This window comes from Zonotrichia leucophrys, chromosome 2 (assembly GCF_028769735.1).
Source record: "Zonotrichia leucophrys gambelii isolate GWCS_2022_RI chromosome 2, RI_Zleu_2.0, whole genome shotgun sequence".
Lineage (NCBI taxonomy): Eukaryota > Metazoa > Chordata > Aves > Passeriformes > Passerellidae > Zonotrichia > Zonotrichia leucophrys.
Genome location: NC_088171.1, coordinates 9,418,768 through 9,432,516, shown reverse-complemented (window position 1 = coordinate 9,432,516; position 13,749 = coordinate 9,418,768). Strand labels below are relative to the sequence as shown.

General features: G+C 37.2%; 1 protein-coding gene across 1 annotated transcript in view; it reads left to right on the top strand.

The window, feature by feature from the left end:
• The window catches only part of LMBR1 (limb development membrane protein 1), a 62,487-nt gene extending 49,806 nt beyond the window's left edge, over window positions 1-12,681 (top strand). Inside the window, exons 10-17 of the mRNA XM_064703899.1 lie at window positions 860-940; window positions 1,731-1,807; window positions 2,039-2,116; window positions 2,596-2,669; window positions 2,900-2,990; window positions 4,449-4,515; window positions 8,694-8,855; window positions 10,829-12,681. Of these exons, the coding sequence (XP_064559969.1) occupies window positions 860-940; window positions 1,731-1,807; window positions 2,039-2,116; window positions 2,596-2,669; window positions 2,900-2,990; window positions 4,449-4,515; window positions 8,694-8,855; window positions 10,829-10,911 (713 nt within the window). The 3' untranslated portion in view covers window positions 10,912-12,681. The remainder of the gene's footprint in view (window positions 1-859; window positions 941-1,730; window positions 1,808-2,038; window positions 2,117-2,595; window positions 2,670-2,899; window positions 2,991-4,448; window positions 4,516-8,693; window positions 8,856-10,828) is intronic.
• The last annotated feature ends 1,068 nt before the right edge of the window (window positions 12,682-13,749 follow it).

Sequence of the window (13,749 nt, the reverse complement as noted above, 5' to 3'; positions counted from 1 at the left end):
TCAGCATTGCAGAGCTGTGTCAGTGCCTGAACACTGTGCAGGGTTTGTAGAGGAACTGGCATCAGTGAAGGAAACCCCATTGTGCTTGCACTGGAAAAGAGGAGTGGTTGGAAGAGAATGGAAGAGAAAAACGATGTAGAGAGAAAATGGGCTGAGTTTCCTCAAGGCTGCATAAGGATAGGAAGAAAAGTTGATGAGCAACTTTTAGGCAGAAAATTAGTAGGAGAAAAAGGATTACTATTATGGTTGCCAGGGCTAAGCTGATGTACGTGAGAAGGTATGAGGAGTTGCACAACATGACACATGTATGTTGTGAACTGGAAAGCATGGAGAGACAGAGCAGGCACTGGTATGAGCAGAAGATCCATCAGCAAGCAGGTTAACAGTGTGGAAACTTACTGAGGAGTGTGGAGCTTCCTGAGGAAAGGAAGGGAAGGAGGGATGGGCAGAAGCTGATTCTGGAGCTCTGGCTATTTTAAAGGCAAAGGTCCACTTCTGCTAAATAATAATGCTCCTGAAGGGCATCTGGGGATTCTTTACATCTTGATACCAGAATCCTGTGGGGATTTAAGAATGAGGCATTTGAGACATCTTGTCTGCCACACTATGGCTGATCATTGGACTTGTGTGAAAGTTCAGCATCAACAAACAGACTGGGATCACAGGAGATGATGCTGAAACCTCTGTGCTGAACTCTTCTGGGTTGACTCTGCTGTTTTTGAAAAGTATTTGAAGAGTCTCAAAGAAACACCTGCAGTTTAAAGTCACAAGTGCTTAATGTGATATTTCCTAAGTCCAGATTGTCACTGTGTGCCTTGCAGTCACATCCAAAAGAAAATCATGTCTTTTGTTTTAAAAGGTGTCTCTTCCACAGTGGAATACCAGACAGTAGAGTTGGAACGTGAGCTTGAAAAAGTGAGAAGCAAGAAAACAAATCTAGGTAATGAACTTTCTAGTGTTTCATGTAGATTGTAGTTTACTAAATGACATTAAGGTGCTGTGTTTAGTTTGGAGCCGTTGCTTGATTGATTCCAGTTTGTTCTTAAGTAAATTTGTGCATTTGCAAATATGTTAGATGAAATCATTGCACCCCTCCAACAAAAAAAAAAAAATTAAATAAGGAGTCTGATTTGGATCTTATTTTAACATTATTTTAGAGAAATTGTAACACCTCTTTGCATGTAGCTTTTCATGTATAATATGCTTACAAATATTTGTGCTAATTGATGACATTACTTTCCTTTTTGTGTTTGAATTATTTCTGTAAAATTCAAACAATCTTTTCTTGCACATGCTAATGATGTCCAGTGAAGTTAATTCTGTCTCTCCTGCCTTACAAGAGGAAAATACTATTTAAATATCTGAAATTCTGACCTTTAGGTCATGCTAAAATATACATGTAAACAGTGTATTTGTAAATTCATCAGATTTTAAACTTTGTGGAACTGCTGTGTGCTAGGGGAAGAAAAAGGTTAAGGGGAAACATGCCTCAAAGAAAAATCTGCTTGTCTGTCTCCCCAGCCTTTCTCTAGAGAAGTTTCATATTTTTGCCATTGCGTTGTAGAGCTGTGCAGGTGGATGTTCTTATCAACTGGTTGATCTTTGTTCCAGATCAGGATACTGTTGTTACTTATATTTATAGTGAGCTTATGGGTAGCTGAATGATTCTTCCTTGTTTTATTCTGAGGTGATCTATGGTATTAGGCTTATGTTTTTTCTCTTGTGAATAGAACGGAGGAAAAAGGCTTCTGCTTGGGAGAGGAATTTAGTTTATCCAGCTGTCATGATATTGCTCCTGACTGAGACAGTAAGAATTTTCTTTTTTTTTTTCTCCAGCTAAAAGTATAGAGTTCTTTGGTTATTTGAGAAAATAGTTTTAAATTTTTTGAGTGAAGATTGTTTAAGCAGCAATCTTGATATTCTTTTCTTGACTATTTAACAAAAACTTGATATTATGGAGTCTGGGTGAGGATGAATGTGAAGACTTTAAAAATGTGAAATACTTTTCAATAACAAGACTGTTTCCTCTTTTTTATAGTCCTTTTCAGTTCTTTTAGTCGCTCTCAACATTCTTTACCTGTTGGTTGATGAGACTGCAATGCCAAAGGGATCAGGGGTAAAGTAATCTTCTCTTACAATTTTTATTATTTTAGTAAAACTTTGGATGCCTTGCAGAAGTGCAAGTAAGAGATTTTGCTTTAATAACATGGAAACCAATGAGCCTTGACCTTGACTTTGCTTCTAGGTTTCATTCCTGTGCCCACACAAACATTTATTACATGTCATCTAGTGAGTGCTTACTAAAATAGTGCAGAAGCTTTATGTAGATCCAGTGATGCACTACAGCAGATCAGTAATCTGGAGTTTGCAGTTCTGGCTTTGCAATGCATTTCACTGCAGTTTGAAAGCTGCTGGTGCCATTGCATGGGGTGGGGGGACTTGGAATGTGGGACATCAGAACCCCCCTGAAACACTGAATTGAGAGAAGGCTGTATCGCCTATAAGATGTTACATGTTGTGTTCTGGGTAGAAATTAACTTTATGAACTCTTGCTTGTATCTTATTTAATTATGCAAAGTATCTTTTTCCTTGTAGGGACCTGGAATAGGAAATGCCTCCTTATCCACCTTTGGCTTCGTGGGAGCAGCACTTGAAATCATTTTGATTTTGTATCCTTTCTGAAAGAATTCAGTCTGTTAACAAGTATTCTGTCTGATTTTCTGGGACACTGATAATACACTAAGACACTAGCCTGGAAAGAAGAAAGATAGGTCAGTCCTTCTCAAACACTTGTTTTTGTTTCTTTTTTCTTTAGTTCTTAAGACTTTTAGGAGACTGCTGAGAACTTGAGTGCAACTTGCATTCCTTGGGGGTTCCTTTTTTTCCTTGATTCTCACAGCTATCTTATGGTATCTTCTGTCGTCGGCTTCTACAGTCTTCGTTTTTTTGAGAATTTCACTCCCAGGAAGGATGACACAACTATGACAAAGGTGAGGTACAATCTGGGATGGGCATGGCCCCCTCCTGTCTTTCTTGCCACCCAAGACAAACTGACTCTCTTAGTAATTGCCCTGAATGGCTCATTTGCCGTGATCAGTATTTGTTTGTAAGCTTCGTAAACACAAACTGGAAGATTGTCAAAATGCTGAATGAGTGGGAAAAAGGATGTGCTCTGTTTAGTTTGGATGGCATCCATTCACTTGTAAAAAGCCAGGAATGGCAGAGCTTGTTAACTGGCTATAGAAAAGCAAGTGAAAGAACTTCCTTCAAAGGGAACTTATTGCTAATGAGTAACTTTGATTGTGTTAACTGTACTTCAGGGACCTTGTTTGAGATCTGAACAACGTGGTTGCTAGAAGTAATACAGACAAAGTAATTCAAATTTGAATAATGAAACTGAGACTGACGACAGCTATTCAGCAACATTTTGCAATCTGAAGCTAATTTGACTTTCTACAATTTAGCACTGGCTTTAGCATAACCAATGCTGTTACCTAATTGGGAGGAACATGCCTAGGTTTCTGGGGAAATATTCCCCCAGTTGACATGGGGAAGTGATCAGTAACCAAGAAACAGATGTTGAATTTAATTATTTTTTCAATATGTTTCATTGTTTCTATGTTTTGTTTTTTGTTAATTTAAGTAATGGAATAAGATACTTTTACTACAAATTGTTGGAAGTGAGAGAGTGGGTATGTACACAGAATGATTAGAGTAATAAGTAGAAGAGAGTTGGATTGTTCTTAATATTTCCTGTTGATTGTTTACAGTACACCAGGAATAGTGTGGAGATAAATAGTGAATGTATAAATGTCTACCTACTTTCAAGTTTACTTTTTTTTCCTTTTGGCTTCTGATAGAACTAGACCTGAAGAAAATGATCCCTTGTGAAAGAAAGTTTCAATTACTCTTTTTAAAGGCTTTACAAGAACAAGAAGAAATCTAACAGCTGTGAATTTTTTCGTATTATTTAAAGTAGACAACAGGCATTGAATTGAAAGGAAGCTCTTTGTTGTAATTTTTTAAATAGTGCTAATCCTGCAAGCAGTTACATCCAAGGCTTAAGCTGATGTATCAGTCATCCATTCTAAGCCCATGGAATTGTTCTTTTATAAAACATTCACAGGAAGTAAGTAAACAGTTGATGCTTTGCAACATGGTTGTTTTGAATAATTTTGGGTTTGAGCATACATAACACTTTGATTAAAAGCACATGAATACATATTTGATTTTTTTTTTTTGGAATCATTTTTGTCTTGTGTAACACCATGTGGAAAGGAGTGACAGAAGTCAGCAAGACTAACAATATGTTACAGTAAATTGCTTTAGGTTCAATTTGAAGAATGTGCCTTTTAAGAATTATTCTTTTTCATCTTGACTGCTGTTTTTCTTTGTGTTCCCTTCAGCAATCTCGTTTATCATTTAAATGCTGTGTCATTTTCAAACAGATAATTGGAAACTGTGTCTCAATCTTGGTGCTGAGCTCTGCTTTGCCAGTGATGTCAAGGACACTGGGTAAGTGTAATGGAAGTAACGTCATAATAAAGGATGTTTAATTAAAAAAAAATACAAGAAAAAAGAAGAGCCTGTAGCTGTATTTTCCACAGTATGTAATTTGCCATCACTTTCAGATGGGGCTTGTATCTGTGGCTTCATTTCTACATGAACTGCTGAACATACATCTATGCACGAGAACTGCAGGACATACTTTCTAAAAAGTAAAGGATGCTAAGCATTTTTTAGGGAATAGATTATTTTAAGAAGGTCAGATTTGAAACTTCTTAAAACAGGAGATTGTCAGATGAAAAGATAGGAAAACTGATTGTCCAGAGCAGCCTGAAACAGTTTCATGTTCACTGTGAAATTAGTGCTTAGTTCCTGTCAAGAAATGCATTTGGGATTTGGTGTCTGAAATTTGAGGTAACACTGAGTGCAAATGGCTTTTTAAAAAGAGTTAATAATGACTCTTCATCTATTAAGTTTTTTAATCAGCAGTGATACCAGGCTACTTTAATTTCCCCTACAATAACATGCTTGTATTTTTTCTTAACTTCTTTTTTCAAATTTAACAATTTGGAGTCTACCATAGCAGAACTGAACAACTCCTGATTTTATTGCTAAGGATTGGCAGTAGCATTTGAAGTAGTTAATCTGTTATAACCAGTTGGAAAAATGTGTTGTATCTTCACTTTAATTAGGTAATCTTCAGCTTGAATTCTTGGAGCTAAATTGCAAGGCTATTACATGTTTTAAGTAGTGCAGAATCCTTGTAACTAATGTGAATTTCATTGGGAACATTAAATAGAACAAAACAAAAATCTTCACCTCAGGCTGTACAAGTCTTAAGTACAAGCTTAGAAGTTTGAGCTCAGGCCCACAGACCAGCGGTGTGTGCTCTGTAGTTCTCTAGCTGCTCTTCCTTTCAGGGAAAATACTCTTGAATCAAGAGTAGTTCATGGTTTTCCAGTATTATACTGGATATTCTCATGCTATGTATGAGGGGATATTTTAATAAATTAGAAATAATTTTTATAGCAAATAAAAAACCTACTGCAGTGCATTTTGGAGAGTTGAATCTTAAAATAAGCATTCCAGAACTTAAAAAAATCTGTTGTAAAACTTCACAAAAATGCAAAAGGGTAATTCAAGTACTTAAAGCAGTGCAATTTTAAAATATGACCAGTATAATAAAGGTCTGAGAAGTGAAATGATTTTAGCATATGGAGCCATGGAAAAATCACTGTTTTAGAATAGAATTGTAACATAAGTTTGTGTCCACTAAATTACTGCATTCAAGACTTGTTTAAAAGAAAATAAAACTAATTGTTAATGATCCATGAGATTACCATTTGATAATAACCAGATTCTGTGGGAGTAAGTGTACACGCTGGGTCCATTGTTGTCTCATAGGAAACAGATTAATGGTAAAACTCACTTAAAAACCAGACTAACAAGTGAAATTCCTGAATAGTTTGCCATAGAGATAAATAAAAGAAGAAAAAAGATGGAACAATTAACACACAGCTAACAAATGCACAGTCACAGCTGTCCAAACAGGATTAATAGAGTGTATTAGAGTACAGTGAGTCATGTGGTGCTTTTGCAGAAATATCAATGTGTGTTGCACTACATGCCACCTCCCTGTGGCACTGAATAGATGAAAAGAAATAAATATGTTAAGCAGATTCATAGTCTTTTCAGTTTATTAAAAAAGCGAGATTCTAGGCTATAGAGAAAAGACTAGACTTTATCCTTATGGGAAAGGTGAAAAAGCAAAAGTTATCTAATGCATGCACTGACCTTTTTCAACTTCTAGAAATGGAAATAGTTTCTTCTTACATGTTTCATAGCATTCTAATTAGATATGTAGGTGGTGGATATGTCTAATCTGTCATTCTTCTAGAACTCCAGGAAAGTTTTAAACTAAAATAAGTTAACTCATATTTTCCCAGAAGTTTTCAGACTTTTAGTAGCCCTTCAGAAATGTTTCCCACCAGCACCGTATTGCTAATCACAGAGAAACAAATTAGGAACAAGGCTCTTAAAGTCAAGAATACAAAAAAGAAAGAATTCCAGAGAAAATTGATCTTTCTGGTGTATGGAAGTTTTCCTAGAATTCTACACTCGAGTATTATGTACAAGTAAATGGGGATTCTAAATTTATTTGTGTGTGCTGTCTAAAACCTACCATTTGTTTTTTGTTTAATAGTTTATTTGGTAAAATTTCACCAGCTTTTGTTTGTATATGTTTGTGCCCCTAGATATACAAGTTTTTGTTCAATTACTGAAGAGTTATTAAAAGTCTTGGGTTTTTTTTCTTTGTGGGCTGAGTGGGTACTGCTTTCTCTAAGAAAGACATTAAAACCTTTTTAACCTTTTTCTCCCTTGAGTTTACCGACTGTTACTGTGTCACTTTTCTGATGAGCAGTGACTTTTCCTGTTTGTAAGAAGAAATTGAATGTAATTTATGGACAATAATTTTCCCACCTACTCTAAAAGAAGTGTCAGAGTTCATTTGTGTTTGTCCTGGTAACACTTTCCATGGCTCACTGTTCTTCTGGACCTCTGTCAGTCCAGGAATGTTTTTCCTTTCCCAGAGAACTCCAGTGCTCTGCCTGTTTTGTTCCTTTTCCTTTAAAGTTTTGGGAACCTGTACATGAAAACCTGACTTTCTTAATTTTCATGTGGCTTCACAATCTGGCTAAAACACTGCTGCTTTGGAAGTGCCAAGGGCTCTCTTTGCCTTCAAGTGGGAAAGCAGCTCTGTGTTATTGTCCTTCATCTCTTTACCAGTTACTTCAGTTGTTTTTTTCTTTCTGTGCTAAGACCTTCTGTGCTTTTTTAGTATTTCTCCCTGCCTCTTTTGCTGTTTTGATCAGTGATTGTTTTGTTTCATCCTTTGAAACTTCTTTTCATTTCAGTATTTTTTCATTAGGTACCAAAATCAATTCCCATGTTTTAATTTAAATGACTGATGCTGAGTATAAGAAGTGTCTATTTTTTAACATTGTGATAACTGACTTCCTGGTCTTGGGTATGTAGATACAGTGAGATTCCTAAGTGTCAGGTTTACCCTTGGAAGAAGTGCAGCTGACCCTTAATTCTGTCTCTTTGTTTATTATCACTTTTGAAGTCAGTTTTTAAAAGCCCAAAAACACTTTCAAAATAAGATGATAGAAAATCAGGAGCTTCCAGGAGTTTCAGAGCCAAGGCTACTTTGTGATTTCCTCATTTGCTGCTGCCATTTTAGTTCTGGGACAGAGTCAGCTTCCTGCTTTTGCACTGGTGTGAGGGCACACTTCCCTCTGACATCATCTGTGCCTAAGGTTTTTTGGGAACAGCTTTTGAATCCTAGACAATGATCATGTAGCTGTCATCTCAATGTTCTGCCGTGTGTTCAGTGCAGTATTCCATGACACCTGACAAAGGAACAACCTGTGGTTCTTCCTCTTCTGCCTTCTGCCATGGGCCCTGCTCCTTGTGGATGTTTCCATGTTTCAGAAAAATGTTGATCTCTTAATTAGTGATTGACAGACCTTTGATAGCACAAGGCCCAAGTGTCAGGGTTGGAGGTGCCCTGTGAAGGAGACCTGTCAGCACCACCTTTCAGCCTCTTTTCCTTCTGTGCAAATGCTCCGTGGCTGTAGTGGTGGGCGGATCCAGGAGAAAAACTGCACTTGGAAAGATGTTTTTAAACTTTGGTTTCAAAAGCAGTGCTCTGGAAGAACACTTTAGAGCTTAGTGTTTACCATAAGATGTTGTGGCTCTCACAGAAAGGCTGTTTGCTACCTGTATTTTTTTAAAAAAAAGCTCAAGGTGCATTTCATTATTTTCTGGAATCATTGGAGATTTTATAGAAACTGAGGTTTCAAGCAATTTTCGTACTAAAGCTGATTTTTTCCTAGTTACATTTACTGATATTATAAAAAGAGTTCTTACCTAGAATAGACAATTCATTTCAACTCCCATTATTCAAGCATTTCACTATGAAATTTAAAAAACATTTTGATAAAGGTGTCTTACAGTTTTATAGTGACCAACAAACATTGCCTTGTGTGTTTAACCATGTGTCTTCTGGTGTGCTATCTGTAAGAATTTTGCATCCAAATGTAAATGTAATAGAAGGAAATTTTTGTGTTTCCTAAAAAAATGTTATGATTATTTTGATCTAAATCTTGTATGCAATTTAACAGGAATCACCAGATTTGATCTCCTTGGAGACTTTGGAAGGTTCAACTGGCTGGGGAACTTCTACATTGTGTTATCTTACAACTTGCTCTTTGCTATCATGACAACGTTGTGTCTGGTCAGAAAGTTCACGTCTGCTGTGCGAGAGGAGCTCCTGAAGGCATTAGGTAACACAGCCCTGAAAATTCACTCTGTGCTTCACCATCCCTTTCTCCACCACTGACACCATGATGTGCTACTGCTAAAGTTCTGTCCCAGCTCACAGAATCCTTTTTTTTGGGTGGAAATTTCTCTAAGTTAAAGTGTGAGGATGAATAATGTTATGAGGAGTCCAGAGCTGAGGTACAGTGTTGATTTCAATGATATTCCTGTGGCACCTATTGGCCTCCAGTTGGATTTCGGTGTTTGGAGAGCACAGAAGCATTCTCATTGCTAGGAGCAATTATTCCACATTAAACTTCAGCTTGTCTATGGGTTGTCTTTCTTTTTTGTCTAAATCAACTTAGTAGTTCCCTATAAATAGTTAGCAGAGATCTCAGCTTTGTTGTCATACTATTTTTTTGATCATCTATTCAGAAAATCATTGTACGGAATGTACAGAACCTTAGTAATTGGATGAGTAGAACCTGTACTTGATATAATCAAAAATTTGATCAAATTTTGCATTGATGTTTCTTGACCATAGATGAAAGGATTGAAGCACATTTGATACTAAGAGGATACATTTTTTTATTGTATTGTTATTGCCTCTTCTTATCTTTACTAATTAACAAATCTCCTCTCTCTTTAGATTCCTAGAGTAGTATTTGCTTAAATTGAGAGGATTAATGGTGAAATTTAGTGTTTCTTTGTAGCTGAGGATCTGGTTAGCATCATCTAGAAGTTACTGATGTTAGTTTTCACTCCTTTGAGTTGTGGTGCTGAAACAAAATCCCAGAATCCCAGCCACTTCCCAGAATCCTCGTGGAAGATTAATTTAAAATTGTTGTAAAATAATTAGAAATAAAGCGTTTAATAAAAAATTACAGATGTTGAAGGCAGATTAGGAAACATAAAAATGCAGGCATAGTAGGGTAATGATCACTGGATTTGCCACAAATAGGGAGTCACAAACCCTGAAATGTGCAGGTTCCTGGCACACACTGGATTTGTTTTCAGTGCTGTACATCACAAACTGTGTCTGTTAAAAACTGTCCCATGGAATTCAAAGAATGAGAACCAAAACTGGCTTATGACCAAAAAATTCACATATTAGGACTACAAATAAGGCAGTATTAAGGAGATTTTTGTTTTTGAGTAATGCAGTCAGTTTTGGAATTCCAGTTCTAACAATGCAAGAAGTTAAACTTTGTACATCGTGGCACTTCAGTGTAGTCTACACAAATAAGAAACTCTTCCCAGGTCTGATCCTTAACTTTAGAGACTTGATAGGAGACTTCAGAGAGAAACTGTACCAAGCAAGGAAGGACTGACATCATGCATCTTTTGAATAAAATATGACTAAATTTGCCATCTTTCCTCCTGTCCCTCCCCCTCAAAAAGGGTGATTTAACTGCTTGCCTGGGGCAGGATGTGAGACTTGAATTAGCACTCACAATAGAGAATTGTGCAATAAGAACAAATGGCTGGAAACAGAGATAAATCAGTAATAGTGTGGTATAAAAATGTAATTTGACATATAAATAGTTTAGAGACATGATCTGGTCATCACAAACGACATTAAGATCAGCAGTGGATGATTTATAAAAAGATGTTCTAGTTTAAAATAATGAATTAATAATTAATTATCAAAGTAATACAATTAATAATTTTAGGTAATTATTTAGGTATTTTTAGGCAACAGGGTAAATTATTGCCAGTCTTTTCTTGGTTCTTAATATCTGAGTCTGTGATTTAAGCAATGGAAAGTTAGGGTTCTCTGTCTGCCATGCTTGTCCACTGCAATGGATTTTCTCACTTAACACTGAGGGAATTTCCCAGAAGCAATTCTTACAGGAGGTAGAACATCAGTTCTGGTCTTCAGCAAATGTGAAGTCTGCAATCACAAAATAGGATTTGGGTTCTCTGTGTTCTTTTGAATGCCTGTGTGCATGAAACAAGGGGGAGTCTAAGTTTTTCCTTATTCTGTAATGTTTTGCAGGATTAGATAAACTTCACCTATCAAACAATCCAAGAGACTCGGAGACAAAGCCTTCTGCAAATGGCCATCAGAAAACACTGTGATAACAATCACCTGCAATCAGCAGAGCTGAAAACACCAACCTCATGGCATTCCTGTCATCTCATCAGCATTTTTATATTGCTTTTAGTTGTTAGTTTGGGTTGAGCCTTGTCTCATTTTGATGTTGTGTGCTTCGGAGGAAGTTAGGTGTATCGAATTCTTCTCTTTCCAGTGAACTTTTGGTCTGCTTGTTTATTTCCCAGGAAGTTAATGCAGGAGGTGCCTTGAAGACTGGAAGCTGAAGAGAAAAATGCATTCCTTTTTATTTGTTGACAGTTTCACATCTTTATTTTTAGACTTGCTACCATTTGAATGCACAGTACCTCCTGTGTTATACAAACACAGCTATAAAGAATAACTTTGGGACTTGATTAAAATAAAAGAAAAAGAAGAAAACATACACTTGAAGGCCAATATGACCCTCACTGGAAATGTAAAGTAGCTGGAGTAGGTACCCATGACAGGAGATGAACAGCTCTACTGAGAGTGAGTTAAAAAGGACAGGAGAGATCCCCGTGCTGGATGCAGTAGGCTGTGTCATGGTGCCTTCTCAGCAGGCCAGTGTGTTTTCAGCTCTCTGTCCTTAGCTCCAGATGCCAGCTTGCTTTACTGGTGGTCAAACAATGTCTTACAGAAGTCCAAGATGAAGATTAACTTCAGTGTTCAATCTGAGCCTAGTATGCTTTGTAAAAAGCTGTGTAGATCCTCTGTCTCAGCTCTCAGTTCTGTGAGCTGTTGTGCCCTGGAGGTCCCTTCCCCTACCCAAGACCCTTGTGAAATTTTTGATGAGCTACTGTGTGTAAGCAGTACCTGGAATCAATGCAAGGAGCACAGGCCTAGGAGGCTGCAGTTGCAGTTTTCTACAATCTTTAATTTGAAGTAAATTTCTCTGAGTTTATACTTCAGTTACCAGGATTTCTGTTCAGTGGCATAACCCAGTTATCTGTCGCTAGCCTGTTTTTTAATGTACACGTGTTCATGTATATAGACCTATATGTGTAGATATCATAAATTGAGTTCTAAGGTTGTAGAGATGACAGTAGGTGGTTTGGTAAGTAAAACGTGTGTGCAGTCTTGGTAGTTTGAATTGCTGAAGTGTTGAACTGCTCAGAGGCCTTAGATTCAAGATGGCATCAGTGGGTGATAATGTCCTTTCTTGTAGCATTTCCTTGCAGCCTTAGGAATCCTTTAAGCAGTTTATAGTAAAGAAAAATACCAAGTAAGTATTCAAAAATCTGGTTGCACTTTTGTCCTGCTCAGCCACAAGTAATCTCCAAACAGACTGGAATGGGGACACCTCAGTGAGTGCCCCTTCACGTGGGGAACCAGAAAATTTTCCTGTTCAGTTCCTATTTCTGTGAAACAAGTCCGCCTGTCTGTAGTTTGAGGTCTTATATTAATTGGTGACAACTTGGTTTCCAGTGTGGTTCCAAACTAAGGTAAACCTTGCGTCAGAAACTCTTTGGCTTTTCTCTTGAGATGACTGCTCTGGGCTGTACACCTTATTGCTGTATGTGTGAATGTCTGCTTGGTTTTTTTTCCCCTGAAGTGCTTCAAAAGTCATGCTCCAGTGCACATGAGGATTTATCATTTTTCAGCTGCCTTTTCTGACTTGAACTGGGGCATGATGTAAATATTTCTGTAGTAAATATGATGCTAGAGGATTACTTTTTTTTGTGTGTGTGTGATCAGTATTAATTTAAGGTTTATTGAACTGACTATTGATGTGTTGTGTCAAGTCTTGGAAGAAAAAGTAAAATTATTTGATTTCACTAAGATTTACAAGCATCTTTTCTCTTGTTTAGTGCTGACACTTTAGTGAGAAATCTTTATCTGAGTCAAAGTTCTGCAACCAATAACAGAGAGCTATAATTCAAAGTTGTTCTAAAATGAGTTTATATTTAAAATATTGGGAGATATATTATTAGGGGCATCAGCCAGGTATTCTCAGAGCTTATAGCCTTATGTATTGGCATCATAGTTAAAACCCAGTGAAATATGTCCCCTTTTCCATGCAAGTCATTGTATGACCAAATTTGTCCTCATGTCTTAATGGGGTGGTGAACTGTGGTGTGTGAGGCCAGTTAGCTTTTAGATAATAAATATTTCTGTTACAATGCTAAGACAGTTAATACACTCCGAAGAAATTAATATTAGGAATAAACCTAGGAGTATGAACCAGCATAGGTCTTGCTCGTTGTGCCTTTGGAGAGATGTTTGTCATGGCATCAGTGACCCAAGAACACAGAAAAAGGTGGATTATAATGTGTATGTGGCTTCTGCAAGTGAGTTGGGCAATTACTTCAACTGAGCAGAGGCAGTTCCTGCTGAGAAGCACCCAAGCTTCAGGCAAGACTTTAAAATTCTTTTTCAAAACAAATGTTAGGGCCTTGACTGTGCCCACCCCTTCTGCTGGATTCTGCAGGCAGATGTGTGGGCTAAGGCTACCTTAGGGAAAACTTGACACTGGACTCTGTGGGATGGTTGAGCTGCTGTGTGGTTTCCAAGACGGATGAGAAATTCAGAATTACTCTGGCAGTGTTGTGTTTTAAAATCAACTGCTGATATTGTGACATTAAGATATGCCTTTGGCCTTGAAGATGACGTGCTTATGCAAAGCTTTGTCACTGCATGCAAGGTACAGGTCACTGTATACTTCTCACAGAATCATATGGCCACTTAAATACAAGCAACTGGTAATTCATTAATGGATATTGACAATACATTCCTCTATTTGACTCATGTAGAGTCAGGTGGTCTATACCTTCAAGGTATATACAGCTGATCTTAGTAACATTAACATCTGCCTCACTTCTTAGGAGGCAAAAAGCACATCAATG